The sequence below is a fragment of the Rousettus aegyptiacus genome, unplaced genomic scaffold (genome assembly GCF_014176215.1).
Source record: "Rousettus aegyptiacus isolate mRouAeg1 unplaced genomic scaffold, mRouAeg1.p scaffold_m13_p_14, whole genome shotgun sequence".
NCBI classification, from domain to species: Eukaryota; Metazoa; Chordata; class Mammalia; order Chiroptera; family Pteropodidae; genus Rousettus; species Rousettus aegyptiacus.
Window position 1 is genome coordinate 33,856,235 of NW_023416289.1, and position 25,652 is coordinate 33,881,886.

At 41.5% G+C, this 25,652-nt stretch overlaps 1 protein-coding gene and 1 pseudogene across 1 annotated transcript; both read right to left on the bottom strand.

Moving 5' to 3' along the window:
* Window positions 1-9,229: 9,229 nt before the first annotated feature.
* On the bottom strand, window positions 9,230-16,091 carry LOC107502302 (zinc finger protein 134-like). The gene is made up of 2 exons (XM_016129373.2): window positions 15,853-16,091; window positions 9,230-11,025 (listed from the first exon to the last, which is right to left on the bottom strand). The coding sequence occupies exon 2, from the start codon at window positions 10,926-10,928 to the stop codon at window positions 9,789-9,791; it is 1,140 nt and encodes a 379-aa protein (XP_015984859.1). The 5' UTR covers window positions 10,929-11,025; window positions 15,853-16,091; the 3' UTR covers window positions 9,230-9,788.
* A 4,055-nt stretch (window positions 16,092-20,146) lies between these two features.
* On the bottom strand, window positions 20,147-21,028 carry LOC118611474 (annotated as a pseudogene).
* Window positions 21,029-25,652: the final 4,624 nt, after the last annotated feature.

The following is a 25,652-nucleotide window of genomic DNA, read 5'->3' on the forward strand; positions in this document are numbered from 1 at the left end:
ATGCTGAAGGGAGGACAGGAAAAGTTAGAAGTAGCCAGAGTGGTTCAAATAGACAGGAGTTTTACAGTGACATATGTTTTCAGTGCTTCAAGAAAGATTAATTTTATAGTTTATGTGAGTCACACATGTTTCTGGGTACAGAAGATATATCAGCACACAAAACATTACAATAATTTTGCCATCATAGAACTTTTACAGATAGTGAATGATGAACTCAAGTTATTAAGTTATGCAGTTTGTTATTAAAAAGCTCATGGGTTCCATGGAAAAGAGAGAAAAGAGGTGATAGATATAAAATGTGGGAGCATAAATGGTTACAAAATTGAATAGGATGTTCATGGTAGGACTCACAGTGATTACACTATTTTGGAAAATGCTCTTTGAGATGAGAAAATGATCATTTCTTCTTTTCCAATTCATATATATATATGTATATTTTTCTTGTCATCTACTGAAGTCATATGGTCTAATGTTTAAGGTCAATAGATAAAGTAATAGTTCTTTGATTCCTAAACTTAGGTGAAATATTTTAATAATGGATGCTATGTTTGGTGTTTCTGGTAGGGTTTTTTGTTGTTGATATTTATGAAAAGTTTAAGGAAGATCTCTTCTATTTGTTTTAAAATGTCAAGGGCTGAGATTCTATAAAACTATTCGATTCATTTGAGTTGATTTCATGATAGATCTGGTTTCCTATTAGGCAATCAAACATGTGAAATCATTTTTGTATTTTAAAAATTTGATATAATTTCAAACTTACAGAACAGCTGCAAGAATTTTAAGAGATATACTTGTAACCTCCAAATGTAAGATTTTAAATCTTTTGCTCCATTCAATTTATTTTTTTCTCACTTTCTGTCCCCACACAAACATATGACATACATGTATGTTTATATACACAGAAACATAGATATAAAATGCATTCTGAATAATTGGTATATAATTTGGAAATATATTTCCTGTACAGGGAATACATCAATGTACTATTCCTGAAAGCACAGAAATTTTATTACATATAATCAGAGTACTATATTAAAATCAGGAATTTCATTAGGGGCCCAAAACTATTGCTTAAACAACAATATATAATACGCTGCTATCATTTGTTCCAATTTTGATAAAGTATGTATTATAATGGCATATTTTACAAATCTATTTTTTCTACCCCCTTTTCACAGAAAGGCTCTAGTCGCAAGGAGCACCCCAGACTGTCAGCTCTTTCTGCAATTTCCTTTTGTGAAAAAAGAAAGAGAGCTTTTTGAAAAAGAACCTTGATCTCAAGCCTGGGACAGGAAATTTACAAGATGAAGCAGGGAAGATAACAAGGATAACAAAACTCGTGGTCACATTGAAAGGACCATGGCACCAATTTGAAGAGGTAGGTTCTCACTGCCAAAGATAAGACAAGTTAAGTACTTTATGAATGAACTGAAACACATCAGTAAGTTAAAAATCCATATGTTCCTAATGAAATTATAAAAATAATAATCCAACATTGGATAACCTTAAAGTATTTCAAGGAAAAAAAAATTCTGAAGACAAATAAGGGGGTATCAATCATTTATTTTGCTTTTTCTGCACTGACTCTTTCTGGGCAACTAATGAGAGAATATCTTTCTTCATAGAAGAATTCTACCTGATGGCTTTTTGAATCCAGTCTTCCCAAAATATAATTTTGATAGATATAAGTTCATAAAAAACATATTGGGAAAAAAAAGATAACAAAAGATTAATGTAACCTAATTAAAATAATAAATTCTATTAATAGAAAAAGCTATCCTGACAATATGTAGTACCCATATTAATCAGTTTAATAAAAGACAAAAATTCTAGCAAATTCATAAATAGGTATTTACAGGTATTAAGGTACATATTTTTTCATAATTTCTTAAAAACTCAATATGTAATTATGGATCCCTGATAAATATTTTGTATCAGCCTTTCTATCTATAAAAACAATAATAAATTAAATTACTATTTTAGGGTTAAGTGGACAAAAACTTCAAAACGTTTCAGATCTTCTGAGTACAGAGTGTGCGTGTGTGTGTGTGTGTGTATGTATATATATATATAACACATCTCAATGTGTTTATATATCACATCCTAATTATTTACAGTTTTAACTCATATGGAACTTTATTGTAAGGATCTAAATTTTAGTTTTCCAGAGCACCAAAATGAAGAATCTTAAGTAAAATCCTTTATTTGCACTGGTATACATTGTATTAAATAAATGATATAATTAAAATTAAAAAGTAAAACTGGAATGAAGAATTTGGGGGTGAAATCAACTGACTCGATAAACATAAGACCCTCTGAGTGGTAACAGAGGGAGGGAGAGAACGCATCATCCAAGCAATAATGATTTACTTTCTAAGGACTTCAGAGTAGATTTTACAGAGAGAATGGAGAGAATGGTTAACCCATACAGAAGGGCCAAGTAAGAGTGAAGGAACTGTTTATTTCCAAAGAAATCAAATGTTTCTGAAAGAGTCCACACTGATGACAAGAGTGCTTACTATCTGAATGTACAGGAGGGCACGGAGGAGTCCGGAAGCTTCAGAGGGGAAAGTCCGCTCTAATGTCACACATATATAACACATTCGAACTGTTTCATCCATAAAGTGTTTCCTGATGGGAATGTGAGATGATGAGATAGATTGTATTTCTTCTGAGTGTCTAACAGTTATTTGAAAAAAATAGCTACTCACCAAATTCATATTTGATGCCAGGACAGTGACAGCAGGAGTGGCATCTGTGCAGATGTGGAAAGAGGTCATCAAGGACAATAAGATAAAGGCTTGAGATTCAGTGAGCTCATCTCCTTCCTGGGAAGGGATTATCATTTCACCTATATTTGCACTGATAGTATCAGCATAAAGACTTGAAATTATCTCTGAAAATAATTTGATTTTTGTGTAACACTGACAGCTTTTACTTATTATTAGTGAAGTTATCCAAGAGGGCGAGGAGAACAGAAATAGAGAAAAGTGGATGTCTAAAAAAAATAAGGTGTCATGGAAAGATTAGTGGATGACGCTAAGTCTAAGAAGCATAAGAGTGAAGCAGAATACAACTCCATGCTTGATTGCTGCCCATCCAAAATGTCTTTATTCCATTCCCCTAAATTATTCTTTTTCATTCCCAAGAAACCTACACAATAGGATCCTTCAGGCCAATGAGAGAGAAAGCAGTAGGAAAAGTTTTCAGAGCATAAAAAACACTCTTATTTTGCTTTAGCACACATGTAGTAAGCACCTACTCTAGGCCAAGTACTTTTCTAAGTGATCGAGATATATCAGGAAACCAACCAGGCAAAGAATTGTGCCCTAATTGAGCTTGCATTCTAGCTCAGGAAGACCAACAAAAGCAGATAATCTTGTTACTGTGCACAATGAGTACAGAGTGTGAGTGGCAGCTGCTGAAGGTGGTGGAGATATGTGGTGACGGTAACAAAATAGTAGGGGGAGGGGTCTTACAAATCAGGGGCTATTGGGATAAGCACCTGTGGAAGGTGGAAGTTGACTCATGTATATATCTTGTTTCAAGCCAAAGAATCAGCCACTACGAAGGCCCAGAGGCTCTTCAGAAGGAGGGGTTTGAGAGGCAGAGTTAGAGAGGCAACCATAGCTACATTGTGCAATTACTGTGGGGCTTAACTCTATGAGAGATCAGAGGCCATACAAGATCTTGACCAGAAGTGGTTCATGACTGCTGTTGAGATTATACTGTAGAAAGGTGTGGGTAGAAGCACAGAAACCACTTAGAAGATTCTGGATGTGAGATGGTGGCTCTGACTTAGAGGGAGCAAGGTTGATGATGGAAAGCAGACCAAACCCTGGAACATTTTGAAGGTGAAGCCAACAGGAATCATATGGGATACATATGAGGAGTGAGAGAAAGAGAAGATTCAAGGATAAGTCTGAGAATTTTTTCCTAGACACCTGGAATATGAATTGCTATTAAAGGGACAGGGAAGGCCGAAGTTAGGGTAGGTTTTTAGGGAAGATTAGGAGTTTAGATATACACCTATTCAGTTTCAGGTGCCTACTGCATGTCTAAGAGTAATGTCAAGCAGAGAATCAGCTACAAGCCTGAGATCTGGGAGAAGAAACTGAGCTGAACCCACAAGTTTGAGAACTGTTGGCTTGTGGATGGTATATCTAACATAGGACAGGGTGAGATCCCAGAGAAGTGAAATAAGATTTCAGGATATGAAAACAGAGTGCTGAAAATATTCTTGTGAAACTGCTGCCAAAAAGTAGGAGACATGGAAGAAGCAAGGAGCATATTTGGCCAAGGAATGAGTGGGCAGGCTATTACTTACAGAGAATATAGTATTTACAATGCCAGCTGTAAAAGAAATAAAGAGCATCAGTGGCTCAAATCAAATAAGAGATTTGATCAACCACAAGGTCAGGTTCCCATTGGTTACTTTCCCATACTTCCAGAACAAAGGTAGGATATTTATAAAAATGATTCAACATACTTGTCTGCTAATTTTATCATTTGTCACTTTTACACTTGTTTCTTTTGATTTTTTCTTATGCTAATATGTTATATGTTTTATATTCTTGCTTCTTTGTGTGCCCACCAATTATTTATTGGGTACCAGACAAGATACACTGCACATTGGGCATTGCATTTGGTAATATCTCTTTAAATAGTGTCAGACTTTGACATGGCTTTTGGTAAGGGAATTTTACAGCAGTTTTCCCTTTGAAAACCTGCTTTTAATTATTTTCAGGGTGGATCCAGAGCAAATTTTAGTCTGTTTAATTAGGTCCCACTATCTGGGTGAAATATTTCTGAGGGCCCTACTTGTATAACTAATAGGTGTTTCCACTCTGGCAGATGATCACATAAACCTTCCCCAGTCCCAAGTGAACTCCAGGAATTATCTGGTATACTACCCTATAGCGGTACTTTCCTAAACCTCAGATAAGTCACTCCAGTTACATTTGTACAGATGGGAGCATAGCCAACAATTTCTGTGGATCTTTCCTCAGCAATTTGCCTCTTGTCTTTCCCCGTGTCCTCCCATCTCTAGGTTCCTACCCTCCCATGCTATGCCACCTGAATTCTGGTCACATTAGCCTTCTTATACCCTGATTTTTGTCTCCAAGCTCTAAGTGGGGAAATCACAGTGCCACACTCTTTTGTTTCCTTTCTGGGAAGCAAAATATCTCAGTGGCTACTTCTGAATTTCTTAAGACTTGTAGTACAGCAGGAAACGAAAACCAATAAATTTATCAGAAAACCGGAAATAAAATAAACAATCTTTGCCAGGCAGAGAAAAAACACCAGAGAATAAAACTGTCACAATCTGAGAGCAATCTTTTTTCCAAATGGAAAGACCTGGGCCTTTGCCCAATGTGGCTTCCACTTGTTCTTAGGGGCTCATTTATAGTGACCAGTAACGTACCTTCTCTAGAACCCATAGTCAGGTCAACCTGTGATGGAAAAAAGCCCCTACTACCCTTGAATGAGTACCGCACATTCTGGGACAGCCCATAAACACCCTGTGTGAGGTTGTCACCCAGAGGATGTCCACGACGTCCTGGTCCATTTGGACCAGCTTCTTTTACTCCAAACCTAGAGCTCCAGCTCTTCTTATTATCGTGTTTTTTGTCGGGGGAGGGGGTGACTTTGCAGCAGGGCTGGGAAGCAAAGAGAAGCTAAAACCTTGAGGTGCTGGGGACCAGGGCAAAGACACCTGAGAATTGAGTTGATATGGAGAACAGGTGATAGGAAATGCCAAGTGCATCACAGGGGCCCGAGGTGGAGTGGGCATCCATGCAGGAGCAGGCACAATTACCAGTTCTGGAGATGCAGGTGGCAGGTGTGGGAGGAGGGTGCAGGGATGGCGGAGTCACAAGTCAGCATGGAGGCTGCGCCCTGAATGTCAAGCTATGGAAGGAGCTGGCTGCCACGACCTAAGAGCCTGGGGAGCCACCAGGACAGGAACAGGTGGACAACAGGGGAGGGCAGAAAAGTCAACCCTCACTAGCCTTTAAGTGAGGAGGAATTCCCAAAGGTTGGGCTGCCGAGGACTACAGGGGTCAAAGGCAGCAGAACCTGGCACCTGTAAGCAAGAAAGCCCAGGAAGGTACAGCCAGTTAGCCCAGAGCTCTCTCTAAACTCCATCTGGGCACCCGCCTCCTTGACCACCCAGCCCCTATGCAAGCAGCTTGAGATTTCGAGGCTCTGGTTTCCTTCTCCTTGGAACCAAAGCCTCTCTAGGCAAGTTCTGTCCCGGTCCCACCCAGCTTCTTCATACTTTTGCTGCCCTGAGCCCGGAGGCGGGGTTCCCCCAGGCCCTGCGCTCCAGTGATTCTTAGATGGTGGCAGATTGTGTCCCTTCCTGGAGGATCTGGGAAATCAGGTTCCTGCTTGTTTGGGTGGGCAGAATCCAGTTCCATGTGGTTGTAGGACTGGATCTCTCTAAGCTCCCTGGATGCTCTCAGGCTGTACTGAGGGGATCTGTGAAGACACTTTCCTCATTTTGTTTGACTGAACTCTGGCCTCTTGATCTTGCTGAGCCAGGATGGAGGTTGCAGTACTGTCCTTAGCTCCCAGCGTTCCTCCTCAGTCTGGTGCACAGCTGTATCCCAGAACCATCAATGGGATATCAGACGGCTGTTTTGTTTTCTGCCATACATCCCTCTGTTCTGTCTGCATCCTTCTACCTGCAGCTGAGGAAGGTTCTCCACATTTAAAGACCCATGTGATTAGATTGAGCTCACCTGAGATGTCTCCTCGCAAAGTGCCTAACATTGATTATATATGCAAATCCCACTGACCATCTCTACTAACATTCACAGGTTCTCAGGAGTAGGGCATGGGCATTGTTGGGAGCAATTATTATGCTACTACAGTTTAACCTCTGGTCCCCAGATTCCTATCTGTCCTGCTTGCAAAATATATTGAAACCATCCAAAGATCCCCATAGATCTCATTGTTGACTCAGCATCTAGATCTCATCTAAGTCTCATTGGCTCAAAAACCCCAAATCTCATCTGAATTGGCCAAATCAGGTATGAGTGAGGCTCTGGGTATAATCTAACCTGCAGTGCATATCCTCCCTTTCTGTGGGTCTGTAAAACTAGGAAACGTGGCATCTCCTCCCTCAAATAAAATGGTGGAACAGACCTAGGATAATAGTTATACACATTGTTTCAAAAGGGGAGAAAATGGTCAGAAAAAAAAAGTCATCAGTCCCAAGACATTTTGAAACCAAGCTAGGTGAACTGCATAAGGTTCAAGGCCTGGCAATATCATCTGTGGCTCTGAGCTTTGCCTACTGAGCTCAAAGCTCCCAGCTCTGGGTTATACTCGAGTCATGCTTCATTTTTCATAAAGTAACAGGTTTGCAGCGTAGCTTCCTCAGCCAGTTTCATCTCTGTGTAACACCTGAGGTCTGTAACCTTCAATTTCATTTTGTCCTTTTAGATCCAAGGTGTTTCTATTAGAATAAAAATTTCAAGAACTTTGTGGGTTTCCTGTATATGTCAGAGAGTCACTCCACTAGGCAAAAGTTTGGTCAGATTTCCACTCCGCCCAGATAATCCCATTTTGGGCTTTTGCTGAGATGGCTGAGTGACACATTTAAGCTTCCTAGATGCTGTTTCTATTCAAGGGACCTCACTGTGTGACTCAATTGATTTTTGATCTTGCTGATATTACAAAAGGCATATAGCCTCAGCTATTTCTTCGGAACATGCTTTCCTGACCAGGGATCTCTTCATTTCAATGTCTTTTGCAATTAATGGGTTGAGAATTTCCCAAGTCTTGGGTCTTTTCCATTTAACAGTTCTTCCCTATATTTATCTCTTCCCTGTCACAGTTTACAATAATTAGTAAGAAACTAGGCCACTTTTGATTAGAAACCTCAACTTGATGTCCATAAAAAGACTTCTACATAAATATTTGCAGCTTTATTTTTAAAATTTAGCATCTGGAAAAAAAATGGTAAGATAAATGGATAAATTGTGGTACATACAGACTACCCAGCAACATGAGCTATTTATACACACAATAGATGACTCTCAAATTGTTATGTGAAAGATGACAAAGATAAGCTTTTAAGTTTCCACTTAAAATTTTAGAAGAGGCAACTTTATGTATGTCGAAAGTAAATCAATGATTGCCTAGAGATGGGAAGTAGAGCATTGAGAGACAATGAAGGGGCATGAGGTAACTCTGGGGGGTGATAGAGATGTCCAGTATCATCGCTTGGGTGGTTTCATGTGTACATACATGCTAAGGCTTACCAAATGTGTGGCATATTGCATGTCGATTACACCTCAATGAAACTATGATTCTACCTAAATGTCTGGGTCTCCTACTTCTATTGGGAAACCAAATTTGACCATCAGTATACTGACTCTACTACTTCACTTCTAATACCATGTGAAAAACTCTTCCAGAGTAGCAAGACGGGAAAGGAATGAAGGCTATTGCCTTGAGTCACCAGGAACTGGCTAGTCACAAAAATCTACGTCCTTGGGTCATAGTTATCTCGTCAGTCCTGGGGCACTTGCCCATGCAGCAGAGACAACAGGTAAAGAGCCCAGAGAGGAACAGAAATCGAGGAACTACATTCTTTGCTCTGACACTGATCTGGGTATATGATAGCCCTGGAGATCCTATTTTCCATACACCTACATGTCATACAGCCCCAGTGGCTGGAATGTTTATGAATGTTTTCACAATGGCACATTCACTCTCATTTTTTGTAGTCTTTCCAATCCCCATTATTCACATCTGGAGTTTCTGTATTACTCTTGTCCTTCCTTGACACAGTAGATCTTACAGCCAGTGAGTTGTGTACTAGATTCTGGCCTTTGAGGCATGTGGAACTCGTCACCCCTCAACAGTGCTAGAGAATACGGGACATATGCTGGGGACAAGATACTTAATTAATGTTGTTCCCAAACACAGTACAGGTCATTACAATAGCACCCTTTTCAAGGTGACATCTGGGCCCTCAAATAACTGAAATAGACAAAGTTGGTCCCACCAAGCCCTGAAATCTAACCCAAGATGCTTTTGTCAGTAATGGAAATTAACACCAAAGTTGGACTGAGAATTGTTCTCTGCCAACTTGCTGTTCCATTTGAGCCATGCGGAGTTGGAGTCCCCCACAAAGTATACCTCTTTAGTTTGGCAGGTCCTAGTTGTTTTCAAATCACTTCAAACAGTAAAAATAACCAAAGAATCTCCAAGATTAAAGATGGCATAAATAACGTCTTTATTATCACACATACCAGAGTGACATGAGGCAAGTCTAGGCTTGGTGACTTGGAGACTGGAAAAATCTGTCACAACTATCACGAGATGAACCATGTCCATGAAGAAAGTAAACTTTTTTTTTTTTTTTTTTTTTTTTTTGCTACCAGAACACAACTTAGGTCCTCTTGCTAAAGATGGGTCATGTCCACACCTTTACCAGTCAGTGGGGAGGGAATGAGGACCCCTCATTTAACTGTTTATTAGAATTTTCTCCAGGAATTGAAAAGAGAATACAAAGTTCTGCCTTCTCTGAGGATAGTAGAGTGACTAAGCTCATAGAGTTGAAATGGTTTCAGCCACAGGTATTGACACAAATCAGGCAAAGAACCTGAGCAGGTCTGATAGTGCAAAACCACCCCTGAAAGTTTCCCCTGTACCTGGCATTCATAAGGTACCTCCCCAATGTTAATGTTTAGGTATACAAAGTTCAACATCTGATTGATGTCTCCCTCTTAAAGAGTAATCACCAAGCTCCTGTTGTGTGGAAAGCACTCCTAAAGCCTTCCTGCGGTGTGAACTTTCTGGTGCCGAATGAGGTGGGAGCTTAAGCTATAGGCTTTCCCACATTCATTACACTCATATGGCCTTTCTCCAGTGTGAACCTTTTGGTGCCGAACAAGGTGGGAGGTTCTGATGAAATCTTTCCCACATTTGCTGCACACAAAAGGCCTTTCACCTGTGTGAACTCTCTGGTGTGCAAGAAAGTCAGAGCTTCGACTAAAGAATTTCCCACATTCAATGCACTCAAAAGGTCTTGCCTCAGTGTGAATTCTCTGGTGTTTAAAGAGGGTATATTTGTGGCCAAAGGATTTCCCACATTCATTGCAAACATAAGGATTTTCTCCAGTGTGGATGCTCTCGTGCTGAACAAGTGTGGATTTGTGTCTGAAGACTTTCCCACAATCATTGCACTTAAAAGGCCTTGCTCCATTGTGAACTCTCTGGTGTACAATTAGATTGGAGTGATGGCTAAAGTATTTTCCACATTCGCCACACTTATAAGGCATTTCTCCAGTGTGGATTCTTTTGTGTTGAGTAAGGTTATCCTTGCGGCTAAAGGATTTTCCACACTCACTGCACTCATAAGGCTTCTCTCCAGTGTGGATTCTCTGGTGCTGCACAAGTGTGGCTTTGCGGCTGAAAGCTTTCCCACACTCGCTGCACTCATAAGGCCTCTCTCCAGTGTGGATCCTCTGATGCTGGACAAGTGTGTCTTTGCGGCTGAAGGCTTTCCCACATTCACTGCAGTTATAATGCATCTGTCCAATATGAAAGGCCTCCACACTCTCAATGCTCTTTGTCTTCCTCTTGCTGTGGGTGGCCTTTTGCTGGTGACTACCCAAACCTGCCTGGAAGTTATTCTGCTCCTCATCACATATAAAAGGCTTCTCTGACAGATGAGGTTCTTCATGAACTCTACGGTTCTTCATAAATGAGGTTTTGCCTTTGTCTCTTCTTAAGGATTTCTCTGCACTGTACTGCTTTTGGCGCTGGTGAAAGTTTGTACAGAATAAGAATTGTCTTCCACATGCCTCACATGTATAAGGTTTTAGTCCACGATGTGTTTCCTGATGTTCATCTGGGTGCAAAATACCTTTCAAGATGGGGCCACATATGTCACAAGGGTGAGCCATCTGAATGAATGAACCCGCTTTGCAAGATGACCATGTGATACTTCTACAGGAATGCTCTGCTCGGGTGCCTCCTCTTCCTCCACTCCACACCAACAACCTAAAGAAAGAAAAATGCTACTGAAATGTACATTGACTTCTGCTGGGAGACGCAACTCCATCATGAATGTGTCTAGCACACCCAGGACTGAATCCATGGGGTGAATCCATGGGGTTGGTGGCAGGATGACAGACCTGTGATCAGGTTAATGAAAGAGCTGCCATGACTTACTAGGCTCTAAGGGTCACAGAATGATGAAGCCCTCATGGAGGACATAGCTCAGGAAGAAGACACAGGCGGGATCTCCAACTTACTCCTTGCAAATGACTTTTAAAAGAGCCTTGGCTATTGATAACAAGTGAGTGCTAAATTAAAATGTATGTCCAAGCCCAGAAAAATCCAATTTAAAATCAGCAAGTACTGAAGAACTATTTAAGGATATATGCATGTCTCACAACACATTAGCATCATCTAATACAGGAAAGCACTGTCAAGGGCGGAGTAGAGAGCACTGGTGAGTGGAATGGACAGCCCTGGAGATCAGAGGTCAGAATAGAAATGACTAGTGTGTAAGGTGTCCAGAACGAGGAGGAAAAAATATAAATAATTTATGGCTTATAGCCTAAGCACCAAACAGTAGTAGGCATGGGACATGTTTCTGGTGCTATCTGAACCCAGTCTTGAAGTCACTCTCTGCAAGTTCTTACTAGGATCTGTCTGAGTCCCTCCAGCTGTGGCTAGTCATGACCTCTTGGTCAGGAGCTCAGAGTTCTTTCCCCTGCTATCGTTCAGCAACCACAGAGCCTCTGGAAGATACCAGTCAGAGGAAAGATGGCAAGTGAGTGAGAAATTTCTGCCCCTGGGAGCGATGAAAAGAAAAACATTACAAAATGAGCATCAGAAATGTCTTACAGAAACAACCCAATGAGTCCCACAAGCAGGAACCATAATTGTAACTCATGACACAGGCTGTCCCAAGAAAATATCAATTAAAGGAAAGGGGCAGAATCTGGAGCACAGAAGTGTCACACTGAATGTGGTGAACAGAGCCATACGGCCAGGGAGAGGCAAAGAAGGGCAGTATCCATGGGCCGACCACAAGACTCCTTATCCCAAAACCCTTCCTAGCAGAGGTTTTGGGCAAAGGAAATAGAATGGAGGAAACAGTACACACAACTGAGCCGTGGCACCCAGGGAACATATGTGAAGGAAAGAAAACACTGCCCATGTCCAGCTATGAGAAGGAAAAGGCAGCCTCGGGGGGGGGGGGGGGGGGGAGGAAAGCTGAGCACAGCCCAGAAAATTGGAATAATACATGAGGCCTTACCCAGGACGGCTGTAAATGCAAAACACAGAAAGCACTGCATTGTGATCTAAGAGTCTCTGAGCCTCATCAAGTAGGCTGTATTCCTCCAAGGAGAAAAACACAAATACATCCTCAAAAGTTACATGACATGCATTAAGAAGACCGCTAAGCACAGGGGCTGCCTCCCTCCCCAGAACTCCTGGTCCAGTCACCATGTACTTACTTTCCTCCCCAACTCCACAGCTCAGATAAGATACCAGGCCCTTGTGTGACTGGTGCGTACTCTTTTCATTTCCCATTCATTTTGTCCAGCCCAGAACAGGCAGGTGGACAGGTAGCCAAACATTAGAGTTGGGGCCTGGCAAGCAGGGCCCAATCCTTCTCCTGCCAGTTAGTTCTCCTGGGGTCCAGAGATTATTCCTCTCATACACAAATTTGAAGTCAGCATTTTCCTTAAAGCCCTCAATATCAGAGCCCTCAGACCATGAGTTAAGATTCTATCTCCATGTATGTGTCACTCTTTAGACCACAACTCCCTCTTATCTATGGATACCCACAACACAGGCAGCTCCCCCATGCAAATCTGCAAATGGCATGTGGAGAATGCTTGGTTAATGCACCCAGGATCACATGTGGCCCCAGCTGATGGCCCCACTGCCATGGGTATCTCTGAATCCAGCTTTTAAATCCTCCTCTCTTTGATTCAACTTCAGCAATCCAGAACCACATACAGATGTTAGATAAATCCAGCCTTTTTCCACTTTGCTATTGCACATTAAGGACACTACAGCCTCATCAGTCACAGGCTTAACGTTAAACTCTCATTCAAAGCCCAAATCCACTGGCCTTTTATTGTGAGTCTGCCAAATGACCCAACTGTCCTGAGCTAATATACGAGCTTGACTGAAATTCCCCAAATCATACCAAAGGTCACCACAATAGCCTGGGAAGCACAAAAAGGAAAATAAGCACCAGCTCTGGCCTCACTTTCATCTCATCTCTATTACTGCTACACCCCAGCAGCCATTTCATGTCCACTCTCTCCCTAGAAGACTTTGCCTGCTAGATCCTATTCTTCCCTGCCAACCAGACACCAACTTCCCTTTTCTTGCCTTTCAAGTAACTTTTACTCCTACTCTGCTGTGTCTCACTCCCTTTCCAGACCCCTAAATGGCACTGCCACAACAACATACAGACACTCTAATTCTGACATACAGCTCAGCTCTAATCCATATACTGGCTCCAACTTGTAGATGTCTACAACTTGAAACCCTCCTCTGAACTCCAAACCTGTGTCCAGCTATCCTGGTTGATATTGCCACTCAGATGTCTTTGGAGTTTTGCAAATTCAACACAGTCCAAACCTAACTCTGGATATTAGTCCCATCACCAACTTGTTCACTATCTCAACTCAGGATTTTTCCATTCTTATGCCTTCTCAGGCCAAACACTGTGGGGTCATCCCTAACTCCTCCCCTTCTTTCTCTCACCCTCCACCTCAGAAAATCACTCCCTCCTCTGCTCCAAACCTTCCATGGTTCCCGCCACTCTCAGAATAGAAATCCAGCTCCAAGGCTGCCATTTCAAAGTTAAATCCTGTCCCCTGCTCTTGGATCACACCAAATGGAAACTTGAGGTTTCTCGAATACTCCTAGTGCAGCCTTAAGTGATGCATTTGTACATGGTGATTCCTGTGCCTGGGACATTGTTCCACACTTCATCCCATTGCTTACCAGAAATGGAAACCCTTCCATATAATTTGAGAATAGAAGTCTAGGTACAAGACCTTTGGTGACACTGGGACCCTCAAACATAATGGCAGGTAGATAGTAGGCTGAGTCCCAAGACACTGCCATTCACCATACTGGGTTGCCAAGATCATGAGGGTAGGGTAGGTTGAATGAGGACTAGCACACTCTGCAGTCACCTATACAGGATCATAAGCACTTCTGCCACCACGGCAACCTTGCAGGAAGAGGGAACCAGGAGTGACAGGTTACAACACTGGGGTCTCATAGACTTAACTGTGCCCCTAACTTCTGTCCTGCTCTTTGGGAAGGATTTCTGATTGTCTAACCTCAGCTGCTCACACCTCAGTGCTGCCTCCTATCAGCTGTGACCATAAACAAAGATCTGTGTCTCAATGTCCTCATCTGCAAAAGCAACGATAATAGTGGTACCCATCTAACAGGACTGCTATTTCTAGTAGACATGTTAATGGATGTCAAATACCTTTGATTTAGCTCTTACTGTCCATTAACTTAACACTTTGCAAATGTTTTTGGTGAAAAAGAAGTGATAGGTTTTTGAAATTGAGTATGCATTTAAGAAAATATGACATTTAAGACTGTCTATTGTAACCAAACGCTTAGAGGCGAGCACTTCAATTATTACGCATGAACAAAATCTTACTTTATCCTATCTATGTATTTTTAATTTTTAACTGCCTGTCTGCTTATGTCAAGTGTACACAAGTCCTTTCACCAAACCAGCCTACCCGGTACATACTCCTCTTAAAGTGAGCCTACTACTGGCCCTTCATCAGAGATGTATATCTCTCCTCACCTGAGGAACTGGAGAACTGATGTACTAGCACCCTATACTGGTATGAGGCTCCTCCACTAGTCTGGCTGACTTTGCCTCTGCTCCACAGGCAGTGCCTATGGGGGCAAAGTCCATAACGTGGCAAAACTACACCACCACATACCATGCTCTCCAACCCAGGAGAGGCTCCTAATACCCTACAGCCCTCTCCTCCTGCTGACATCTGCTAGATCCCTTTCATATGCCAGGATCACTCCTTTCTGGAGGTAATCTCTGGAGTATTCACCCCTTCTCCCCTGCCCTCCAATCTCTCACCTTGGGAACCACATAATATCCTTAATATTCTTCCCTTAAATCTGACCCCCAGGTTTTGATCTGAGGCCTCATCCTGCAGAAGTCTCCAGCACAACTTGCTCTCCAGAACTCCAGGCCTGCATGTCCAACTGCCCATGTGACACCTCCAATGTGAGACGCCTGAGATTGACCATGTCCAAAATCCAACTCCTGAGCCCTCTTTAGGGTGCTCCCTGCTCCAACTTACACATTTCCACTCTTTCAGATGAGATGGTCGGGGGAGTGGAGCGCTGTTTTTGGAACAGCCTTTCCTTCTTTACTTTCACTCACAGCTGTATATGACACAATCAAATCCTGTTAGTTCTATCTGCACAGTTACTCAAGAATTTAATGACCTCCACCCGCAAGCCCTCCTGCCACTTATTTGGTACAGCCACCACTACCACCATACTCATGGAGTCCGCTGCCTCCTCCCGTCTCCGTGGCTCCACCTTCATCATCCCCACCTCACCCTGGTTCATTTTCCCCGAGCAAATGTTGAAATACTTTTAAACTCCTTAATAAGATTCTGTCTCTCCACCGTTCCCAGGGTCCTCGCAACGACCGTACTGGAAATGGGGACTCCACCCTCAAACGCCTTGGAACCTGAGCTTCAGTGCCGTCACTAGGCACCCTCATTCGGAGCTTCGGGATTCGGAGGTGAGAGTCGGGCCGCGTCAAGGTCCGGGGAACACAACACCTACCTACGCCGGGCTCATCCTCGCGGCCGCCGCCATCACGGTCTGGACCGTGCGGAGCCGTGAGGATCACAGACTTAGGCCTTCGTGGGCGATGCCACCGCTCGGCCTCTTTGCAGTGGGGCCGGATATCCTCTCGCGCTTTCTTGCTTCTGTCACCTCAGAACCGAACTAGAGCTTGCAAACCTCCGCTCCCACGGCCCTACCAAAAACCAACAAGATGTCCACCGTGAGGAAGACGCCGGAAGTCCCGCCCAAAGGTCCCGTGCAGACTTCCGCCGCATGACAGAAACTCCCGTAACAGTCAGCCACTGCGTGGCGCAGAGGTTTCTGGTTAATGTAGTGCCCTGCTCCGCCCCCGCCCCCGCCCCGGGGTGTATCTTGGTGCAGACTGCCTTAACTCGCGGGAGGAAGCCGAGTGGTATCGCGAGCGGCGATCGGAAATGGCGTCATAGGACTCCGAGGACGTGGCGGGCTTCGTACCTCTTTCAAGTGTCCGCACCTGGGATACGGCTCAGTGTAGTCTGCAGGGTTGTAAGAATGTTTACAGATATTCTTTCAGATATTCCCCAAAGCTACAGGATAAAATAAATGGACGTGCCACCTAAAATGTCACTCTGCAAGTACTCGCGAGTGCATTCCTATTTGCCTTTTTAAAAAAATACGTGTAGATCAAATCTTTAAGTAGTTTTTGTAAGCTTCACTTGGGTCAGGGGTAAGAGAATAATCTGCAGACAGGGCTGTGGAGTGGAAGAAGGAAGCTGGAGGTTGGAGGTCCCTGAAGCAAGTGACTAACTGGAATGCCTCTTGTTAACCTATAAATTAAAGGCCTTTCAAAGTGAGGGGCTGCAAGCATTTATTTGAGATCAATAATGGTTACTCTAATCAATGATTCAAGCAGAAACCCAAATAATGTTCTGATTAGGAGACCAAGGCAAGGGGTACTTAAGAGACAGGAAGGGACCAATTATATCAATAGAAGGAAGGAGTTTCTACTGGTGCAGATAACATACTGATGTTAATGCTAAACAATATTTTAATTGTTCAGTCCAGTATCATCAATCCAGCAGTCATAATACCTGTTTTCTTGTTATCTTTGCAAACAGTTCTTTGGAACACAAGGTTACTTTAGTCCCAGTCCAAAGGTTATTTTGTTTTAACATTCCAAAGCTTTGAAGCATTAGAGTGTAAGGCAGTTCCTCTGGGGTGGCAGCTCTGGGTCCATGTTAAACTGGCCCTATTATTTTTTTGACACTCTGGTTTCCTCAGAAATGATTCCTGACAGGGCCATGGGGGGTGGGGAGAGACAGAGAAAGGGCCACTTTGAAATAGGAGGTCAAGGAAGGCACCTTTCCTGCCTGTATAGTCAGGATGGCGGCGGCCGCGAGGATGCACTCTTTAATCCAAAAGCTATTTTTTAGCCCAAAAGTTGAGATATATTTATTTCCTTTTAGCAATATGCCACCTGTTTGAAAAGAACCATTGTAAGTGCTCTTGTGTGCCAGGAAAGTGGCTGACATGGTCCTAGTGGCAGCAAATGTGCAAAGGTGACATCTGAACACAGAAATAAAGATTTAGAACACCATGATCCCTTTTCTTTGCTGGGAAGTGATTCTCATTTCACTTGCAATTACAGGTTGGGAGCTGAGATTATTTATGATAAACCAGGAAGAAAAAAAAAAAAAGCAAAGGGGAAAGGGGAGGAGAAAAAGAAAAGGAAGAAAAACAAACATCCTGGAATTGTTCGAGTTACTGACAGTTAATAATTGTGAAGTTATTCACAGATACATGCAGGAGTGGCTATGAGGAACATATCTATGACAGGGGAAAACCAGCAAAATTTGAACTGGGAACACTGAAATCTTAGAAGTGAGATAATGAAATTGAACACATGGCTGTATTAGTGCCTTAAGTACATGGAACAAATCTGAAAACAAGAAACAAAGACCCCAGCCATCAAGGAGCTCACTCTGCATTTAAGAGAGACAGAAGAATTGATGAGAAAAAAAGAAACTGGATTACATAGAATGTTAGATTATGGTAGACACAATGGAAAAGAGAGAAGGGCACCAAGAAGCGGGGCAATGAGATGCAATATACAGCCAAGGGAGGCTGATCTGCACCCAAGTTTTGATTTATGAAGGTTGTTAAGTGACAACATGGATAGGCCAATGCCATTGAAAGAAAAGTTTAATATTACAATTCCCCTAGAAATAAGAGGCATAGAATACCATGCAAAGCTCCAGAAGGAACACCATGTTTTGGTTAGAAGGCAGAAGCAGAACCCAGGAGAAAGCATAGGGGAGAACCTTTATTGTGTTTTCTGTCAGAAAGGCAAGGCAGGGTAAACAGCCAAGGACTGGCTAGTTAGAATAATTCCAATGGACTCTGGGTTATAAGACTGGTTTCTAATTGCCAGTTACTTAACCCTGGGATAATTTAGGACACATAATTTTGTTCCTTTAAATGATTCTACACTCCTAGGTAATGGAGCCCCATTCAGGGCAACCACTGAGTCTTTATGTAAAACCATAAGCCCGTGAAAAATATTAACCCAAATTAAACTCCTTAAACAAAATGTGCAGATTTTCAATTGATTAGGGGACATCAGGCTAATGAAGAAACAGCTCTAAGAGATAAAATGTTGCTCTTGAATTTATTAGAGGCCAGAAATTTATTTTGTTGTGATTTGTCATTCATAACAACCATATTGCTTAAATATATTGGATTAGAGTGCTATTTAGATAATTTATGTACAGATTTTATATTTATGTACATTATGCACATTAAACTATTTTACATGAATAACTTTCAAAAATATAACAAGATTAATTTTTCAGTATAATTTTAGTTAGACAACATAGAAATGCAGAATTTTACATTTAGCCACATATAAGATATTTAATGACCAATATGTTTGTAAATTTAATGGTAATAAAAGTCAGATGATTATTTAAAGATGGAAAATAAACATGAAATGAAAATGAAACTCTTTAAAAGTTTTCTTTAAGTACCAATGCCAGACAAAATGTTCTAAAGATTATTTTTATTCCATAAAAAATGATAATTTTCAAGATCTGTTTAAAAAAACAGAACTGGACAGTAGTTAAAGTAATAAAAGCAGACTTTAATCAGAAACTATGGCAATGGGGGAAAAGAGACCTCCACATAGAACTAGGCTCAATTCCGAATACAGCATAAACAAGTAGGGGTTTATAGCGAAATCAGCAGAAGAAACATCAGGGGTAAGAGAGGATTCTTGCTAAACTGACCTGACAGGATTCTTGGAGAAGGCAGGCCTGGGTGCCTCAGAGATGATGGGGATGAGAACCCTGATCAGGTATCGAGAGTGATCAGACATTGAGGGGAAGAGGATTCTGGCTAAACCAACTTAATAGGACTCTTGCTAAAATTGGTCAATACAAAGATGGGCATGGAAGTCCAAAAGTTGGGAAGAGGATTCAGAGGAGACTGACTAAAGATAGGTCAAGGAGAGACTCTTTATCATATCTGCCCTCTAAACATCAGTAAATTGGAAATGCATTATTTTGCTACTTACTTTTTTTTTAATGAAAATATATTGTAACCTAAGGTAAAAAGTGGTAAGCTAGAATGTGTACTAAAATAAATTTACTTTTATTGAATTATTTATTCTTTTTATCACGAGCCATTTTGATTATTTTACCGACTGGACAATAATTCTCAGAAACCCATGACCTCTCCTATGAAAAGTTTTAATCATTGCAATGACCTCCAATGCCTGCCAGAAGCAGCTACCTTTTTCCTTCCTTCCTTTCTCAACACATTGTGTATCACATACTCTTTACCAAACACCATGAACCTCCTTCAGTTCTGTGAAGTCCACCTGTGCCATCCCAACAAAGTATTCCCAGGTCATTTTTTTCTCCTTGAAACACCATTTGCTCAATATGCTTTGGTAATGCAAATAAATCTTTTGAATGTCACTTCAAAGTTTGAAGTGTGTTTCTTTCTACTCCAGCACTTTCAAACACTGAAAATCCTCCATAAGTCATTATCATTATTGCCTGATTTTCTCCAATAAATAGCATTACATAATTTTAGAAAGTCATCTTTGAGTCACGATTTATACTATGTTCCTTTTTTGGCATCTTATAAGCAGTATGAAGCCAGGATTATTTTTGTTCTTCTTCCTATACTGAATCCCTATGTGGTGGCATATTATCTGGCATAAGAACACAAAAAAGTGATTAAATAAATGACAAGATGTTTTAGAGGGAACTTACTATCCAGAAACCATACTTCAAAAAGTTATTTTTCTTCACCAGAAGGCAGAGCAAATTGAGAGATGGATGTCACTGTCAAGGAGCATCAAGGGGCTGAACATTGGGAAGCCTGAAGACACCAGTGCAGAGGTTTTCAACAGCCATTGGCTTGGGTTCACAATCAGGGCCACCCAAAAAGGCAAAATAGAAGAGAGAAAATAAAAGAAGAAGAATATGCTTACCAAGACCAAGATGGTGCCTGTGGATCTGACCTCATGGAGAGTTCTGGGGCATGGCTGTTGCTGTGAATGTGTTGTACTCGCTGCTGATGCCTGTGCAGGATGAAGACCATAAAACCACTAGACCAGGCCATGAGGCACAAATATATAAAAATCAATGAAGGAGAAGATGACTGGGTGTAGTGAGACAACGAATTTGTCTGGAATGGGTGAATTACAGTTTTCTCCACACCCATGTTTTTGTTCTTTCTTGGTCCAGTAACATTCACAGCCATAAAGATATTTAACAGGAGATGCAGGATCCAGCAGAGGAAACAGGCAGAAGCCAATGCACATTGAGAATCTAATCTTTAAACTCTATCCACTTAGATATATGAAGGTTGAGCTTAATGGCCTGAAACAATGGAGGCAGGCAGTGCCAAGGGAAACGCCCACTCTGTGTAAGTAGAAGACAAGTTTACATCCAATATCACCCAGGAAATATTTCAACCCAAATGTTGCCATTCTCTGAGGAGTGCCTTTATTAAAAAGAACCAAGTTGTTGGCTACGACTAGGTGCATGAGAATCAAGTCAGTGGGTCTCAACATGTGCCTAGTGAGCAAAGTAAAAATATAAAGACAAAGAAGTGAGGAATTTTCAAGGATGCCAACTCCAGTCTCTCCATGGACCCCCAATGACCGGTCAACAGAACCAGGAGGTACCTTTTATCCAGACACCGAGGCCTTGGAAATTCCAGATTCCCGTCGGGACCAGGAACAAACAGCGTGTCCTGAAAGTTGCGTCCTTGACAGCTGCATTAATCCCGTCATGTCATTCAAGGGCCCTGGAACATTTCAGGTTGGCCACCCCCTTTGAATCCATAACAGAGACAGCAACCGCTTCGGAAGCCGGTCCGGTCTTAGATCTCAGGGCCACTCCCTGAGATCTCGCTAGGGCCTCTAAATGTTGCAGGCGCCAGCCCCAAAAAGACACGCGGACCACCAGAACTAGTGAGTTATAGGAAACACACTCTTTATTCATCCAGCTGGGTCTGCCAGGGGTACGCAGACCCCAAATTAAGCAGCCCCGAAATGTAGAGATACAGGGTTTTTAAGCCCAAAATCCCATTCTTCATTCTGTCTAAACACAAAGGTCTATTTTTCTTCTATTCACTACACTATGGCCAAGGGTTGATACTAACTATGCCCAAGGGACGTTCAAATGTTCTAATGAAATCCCTTCGTGACTTTTGCATGTGTACTCCACCCTGACCCCTTGTAGGGGACTAGGCCATGGTCCCATTCTCTCTCTCCTTCACCCTTTCCTCCCCACCTGCTTGGTGAGCCCTCTCCGTTGGTGCTCCCTCCATGTGGCCCCCTTATGGCATGGGTGACTCTGTCTCTCTAGGACCTGTGAGTATAATAAAGTTTGTTCCCCAGGGCCTGTCCCATGTCCCCTCCTGTGGTTGGTTTTACCTGACAGACCATCTCATGAAAAGATACAAAACACCTGCTAAGGTAACTTTTTGAAATCTGTTTAGAGTGCTAAATAAACAACATTTTATATGTTTCTAATCTTGTTTTCCAAACTGATTGTGCAATTTATGATTGAGTAAATGCTTTATAAAATATATCCACCTTAAATTTATACATATGTTGATTTGTTTAAAATGTCGCAGTGAAATTTAATCATTTTTAAATTTAAATTTTTATAACTTTAAAAACAAGATTGAAAAGAGAAATTTGGGGCATAATAATGGAATATGATAGAATTAGGACAGGAAGGAAACTAAGAGAAAGGGGAAAGGGACAATTCAGAATCTTTTCAAAGAGACATCACAAAGTGAATTTATATTTAAAACACTTAAATAAGAAGACATACTATGGGAATTAATAAGATTTTATAAAGAGAGAGTCTGCATTAGGATCCTGTAAACCTGGAAACTGCTGTGGAAATTAATCATTTCAGCTCTTAAAGACTTCAGCAGTACATGACAATAAAGGAGAATGATATTCCTCTCATCATAGGGTTTAAGGTAACAAAAGGAGGGTCTAAATGAAGTGACCCCTGCACTTAGAGAGGCAGATGTGGACCTTGTGATTAAACAGTTCTGCAGTTAGAATTTTATTTTAGTCTTATCTTTTTAGTTTTCTAAACGCGCACCTTAGAGGGTAGATTAATACCAAGAAATTAATAGCAGAATAAGAAGGCACTTTTAATATCGTTACATTACATGCCAGGGTAATATTATTATGTTAAGACTACTGAGGTCTGACTATTACTCCCCTTTTAAAACTCCACAAACGTTAGGCATAGTATACTTTAAATGAGCGTTTCATTTCCTTACATGAGGGGATGATGAGTTCAGGTCTCCAAACAGGAGGTAAATGTTAACACTCTTCTGCTGATGGCAGAAATCTGAGAGCTAGATCATTACAGACACCATTAGCACAACAGCTTCACAACTAAATATAACAAAACCAAGTGCACAGGTCAACCCCTGTGCTCAGACCCCAGGCAACTGCTCAGAGCTGGGAACTCAGCTGCAGCATGACCGCTGGGCACCAGTTGGTGGTACGAAGGCTTTAGAGTGAACACTGTGAGGTTCAGCATCTTTAATCAGAGAAAAATGAAAAGATTTTTCAGGATCTGCGAAACTATGAGGAGGGAGGGGAGGGGTCAATCAGCCCTAAAGCAGGTGGGCAAAGGGGTGGGGTGCATTGGGTGTTCTCAGGAAAGGTCATTCCTCCCTATATGCAAATACATTTGTGTTCCAATACCAGAAAACACACATAAACTTTTTTTACTGAATTCTCTGTGAATAATTCTGCTATGAATCTGACACCCATCTTAAAAAAAAGACACTTACCAAATGACAATTGCAACCAAAAGAGTGTGTGTCCGGGCAGCACCTGTGCAGGTATGGAAAGGGACATCTGAACCTGATATAAGGGTTAGGGACACCATGATGTCATCTCCTTGTTGGGAAGTGATTACCATGTCACTTGTAATTTCAGTGACAGTGTCTGCATACGGAGCTGAGATTATCTTTGGAAAACACTTGCAGATTGGACAAGATACTGAAAGCAGTTAATATTGAATTATAAAGTTTTGTATTGAAAATTGCAGAAATAGTGAGGAACAACTTAACTGTGAAACATTTGAGAAAAAAAAACCAATCTCAGAGAACACTAAGCAGGACAGAAAACATTGAGATCTAATAAGTGAGAGAATGAAAGTGAGCACCTCGTTATCCGAGATTATCAATCATTTTGAAAGTTTGTCTCGAAATACGATTCCACTCCTGAGTTCCTGGAGAGTATTGGAATTGAAGGCAGAACAGCAAATGAGGTAGAAAGAGAGATAAAAAGAGATGTGATAGAAAGAATGGCTGAGTGATTCAAATAAACAGATCAACAGAAATCTGTGACGTCATATGCATTCAGTGTTCTCACAGTCATTGGGTTCTTACAACGGCTGAGCACTTTAATAGCTCTACTGAATCACTGTATAAAACCTGGAACATAACTTCTAGTGGAGAGAAAGATCACTATATAAAATTGTTATTAAAATCTTTAGTTTTTCCAAGATTGTTATGTTCTGTAGAAAGTGGAAACGAACAGAACCTGAATGATGAAAAATGCAGTGATCAAGAAAGAGTGGCAACATTAAATAGGAAATTCTCGGTAAGAGTCAAAGGGAAGATGATAGTGAAGCAAATATTTTAAAGATGGTAGTGGGCATGTTGGATCTTCCTCTTAAAATTTAAATGTTCATTTTCTAAAAAATTGCATTCGTTCAATAGATACGACTACAATATATAGGACTACTATCACCACTTTCTTGCCGATTCCACACATGACAGACAGAGACAGGAGTGATGGGAAGGGGGCGCTGAGGAAGAAAGTGTTATAGCGCTGTCTGGTGTCACTTCTTATAAGAATAGAAATGCTATCATATCAATGTCCCAGCCTTATGAACTCACTTAACCTTAATGTTTTCCTTAGAGATTCTTCTCCATATGAGCACATTGGGGTTTAAGGCTTAAACATGTCCATTCAGGGTGGGGGGCAATCAACCACAGCATATGTCCACAGGGCTGTGCTCTATATGGGCATCCCTTCAGTAGGCTATATTGCCTTTGCCTGTCTAACAAGTCCAGGCCAGTGAACCATGCTACTGGTTACCGCCCGTGAGTTGGTAAAAATCCAGGCATAGAGGCAAAGAGCATACACTTCAGCCCATTGTGCTGATTTATCCTATTGATTTTCTGTCTTCAGTAAGAGTGGCCAACTTCCAAAAAGGATGTTATCTGTTTTGCCTCGGAACTACCATCCATAAACTAAGGAGCTCTTTTTATAGGGCACAGTATGTAAGTAGCACAAGTGGCCATTGAGACTGCCACTCCTCAGGTGGTTACTTGGGTGTTTTCTGACATTTACAAATTTCTGACACTACCTGGTGTCAACATCTGACGCCACAGATTTTAGGACTCAATCTCACAAAACTGCCCTCACTTCAGATGCTAGTCCAAAGTCCCATGTTTGGGATTCTAAAAGACAGCGGAACAAATACGAAGCTCGAAGTCATTAAAATTCTTTAAATTTTACATCAGTTGATTAAAAGGGGATTTTTCAGAGAGACACTATTTTTGTCTGTACTTATATCTTTTAATGTTGAGGCTTTATTTTCATTTTTTGATATAGAACCCACTAAAAGACAATATAAAGAGGAAATTGTGGAAATAATATAGGTAAGAGGCATGAGATCTACACTAATGGACTAAACATTAAATCAGTGAGAGTTCAGAGCCTGCTAGGTGCTGTTAGACAGGGAACCTGGTTCATCAGCCATGGAGCCAGACAAGAGGAACCCACAAAACAAAGGAAGATTCCTGCAGAGATTACTAACAACTATTTACCCATCTTTAACATTTACCCATATCATAAAAGGAAAACAAAGACTTTAAGTTGTACCTTGTACAAGTCAAAGATAAACCCAACCATTCATTCCATTCTTTACTCCCCATAATCAGTAATTTTTCACAGAAACCAAAAAGCATATGAACCCACCTCTTAGGACGCTCAGGATCTCATTTACTGGCTTTGAGAGGAGACCACACCTCTGTGGAGCATTGTTCTTTGTCTAATACAGTTTAACTCTGGCTCACTCTTGAATTCTTTCCTGCAGGAAGCCAAGGACCCTTAGGGGAATGTGCCCCATTCGGCATCAGAAAGATTCAAAAATAAAGGTTCTGAGGACAATAAATAGTGAGGAGACCAAAGAGATTTGGGGCAAATGTACATGGGGCAATCCAGAAAGGACTGAGATGAAAGGACACTG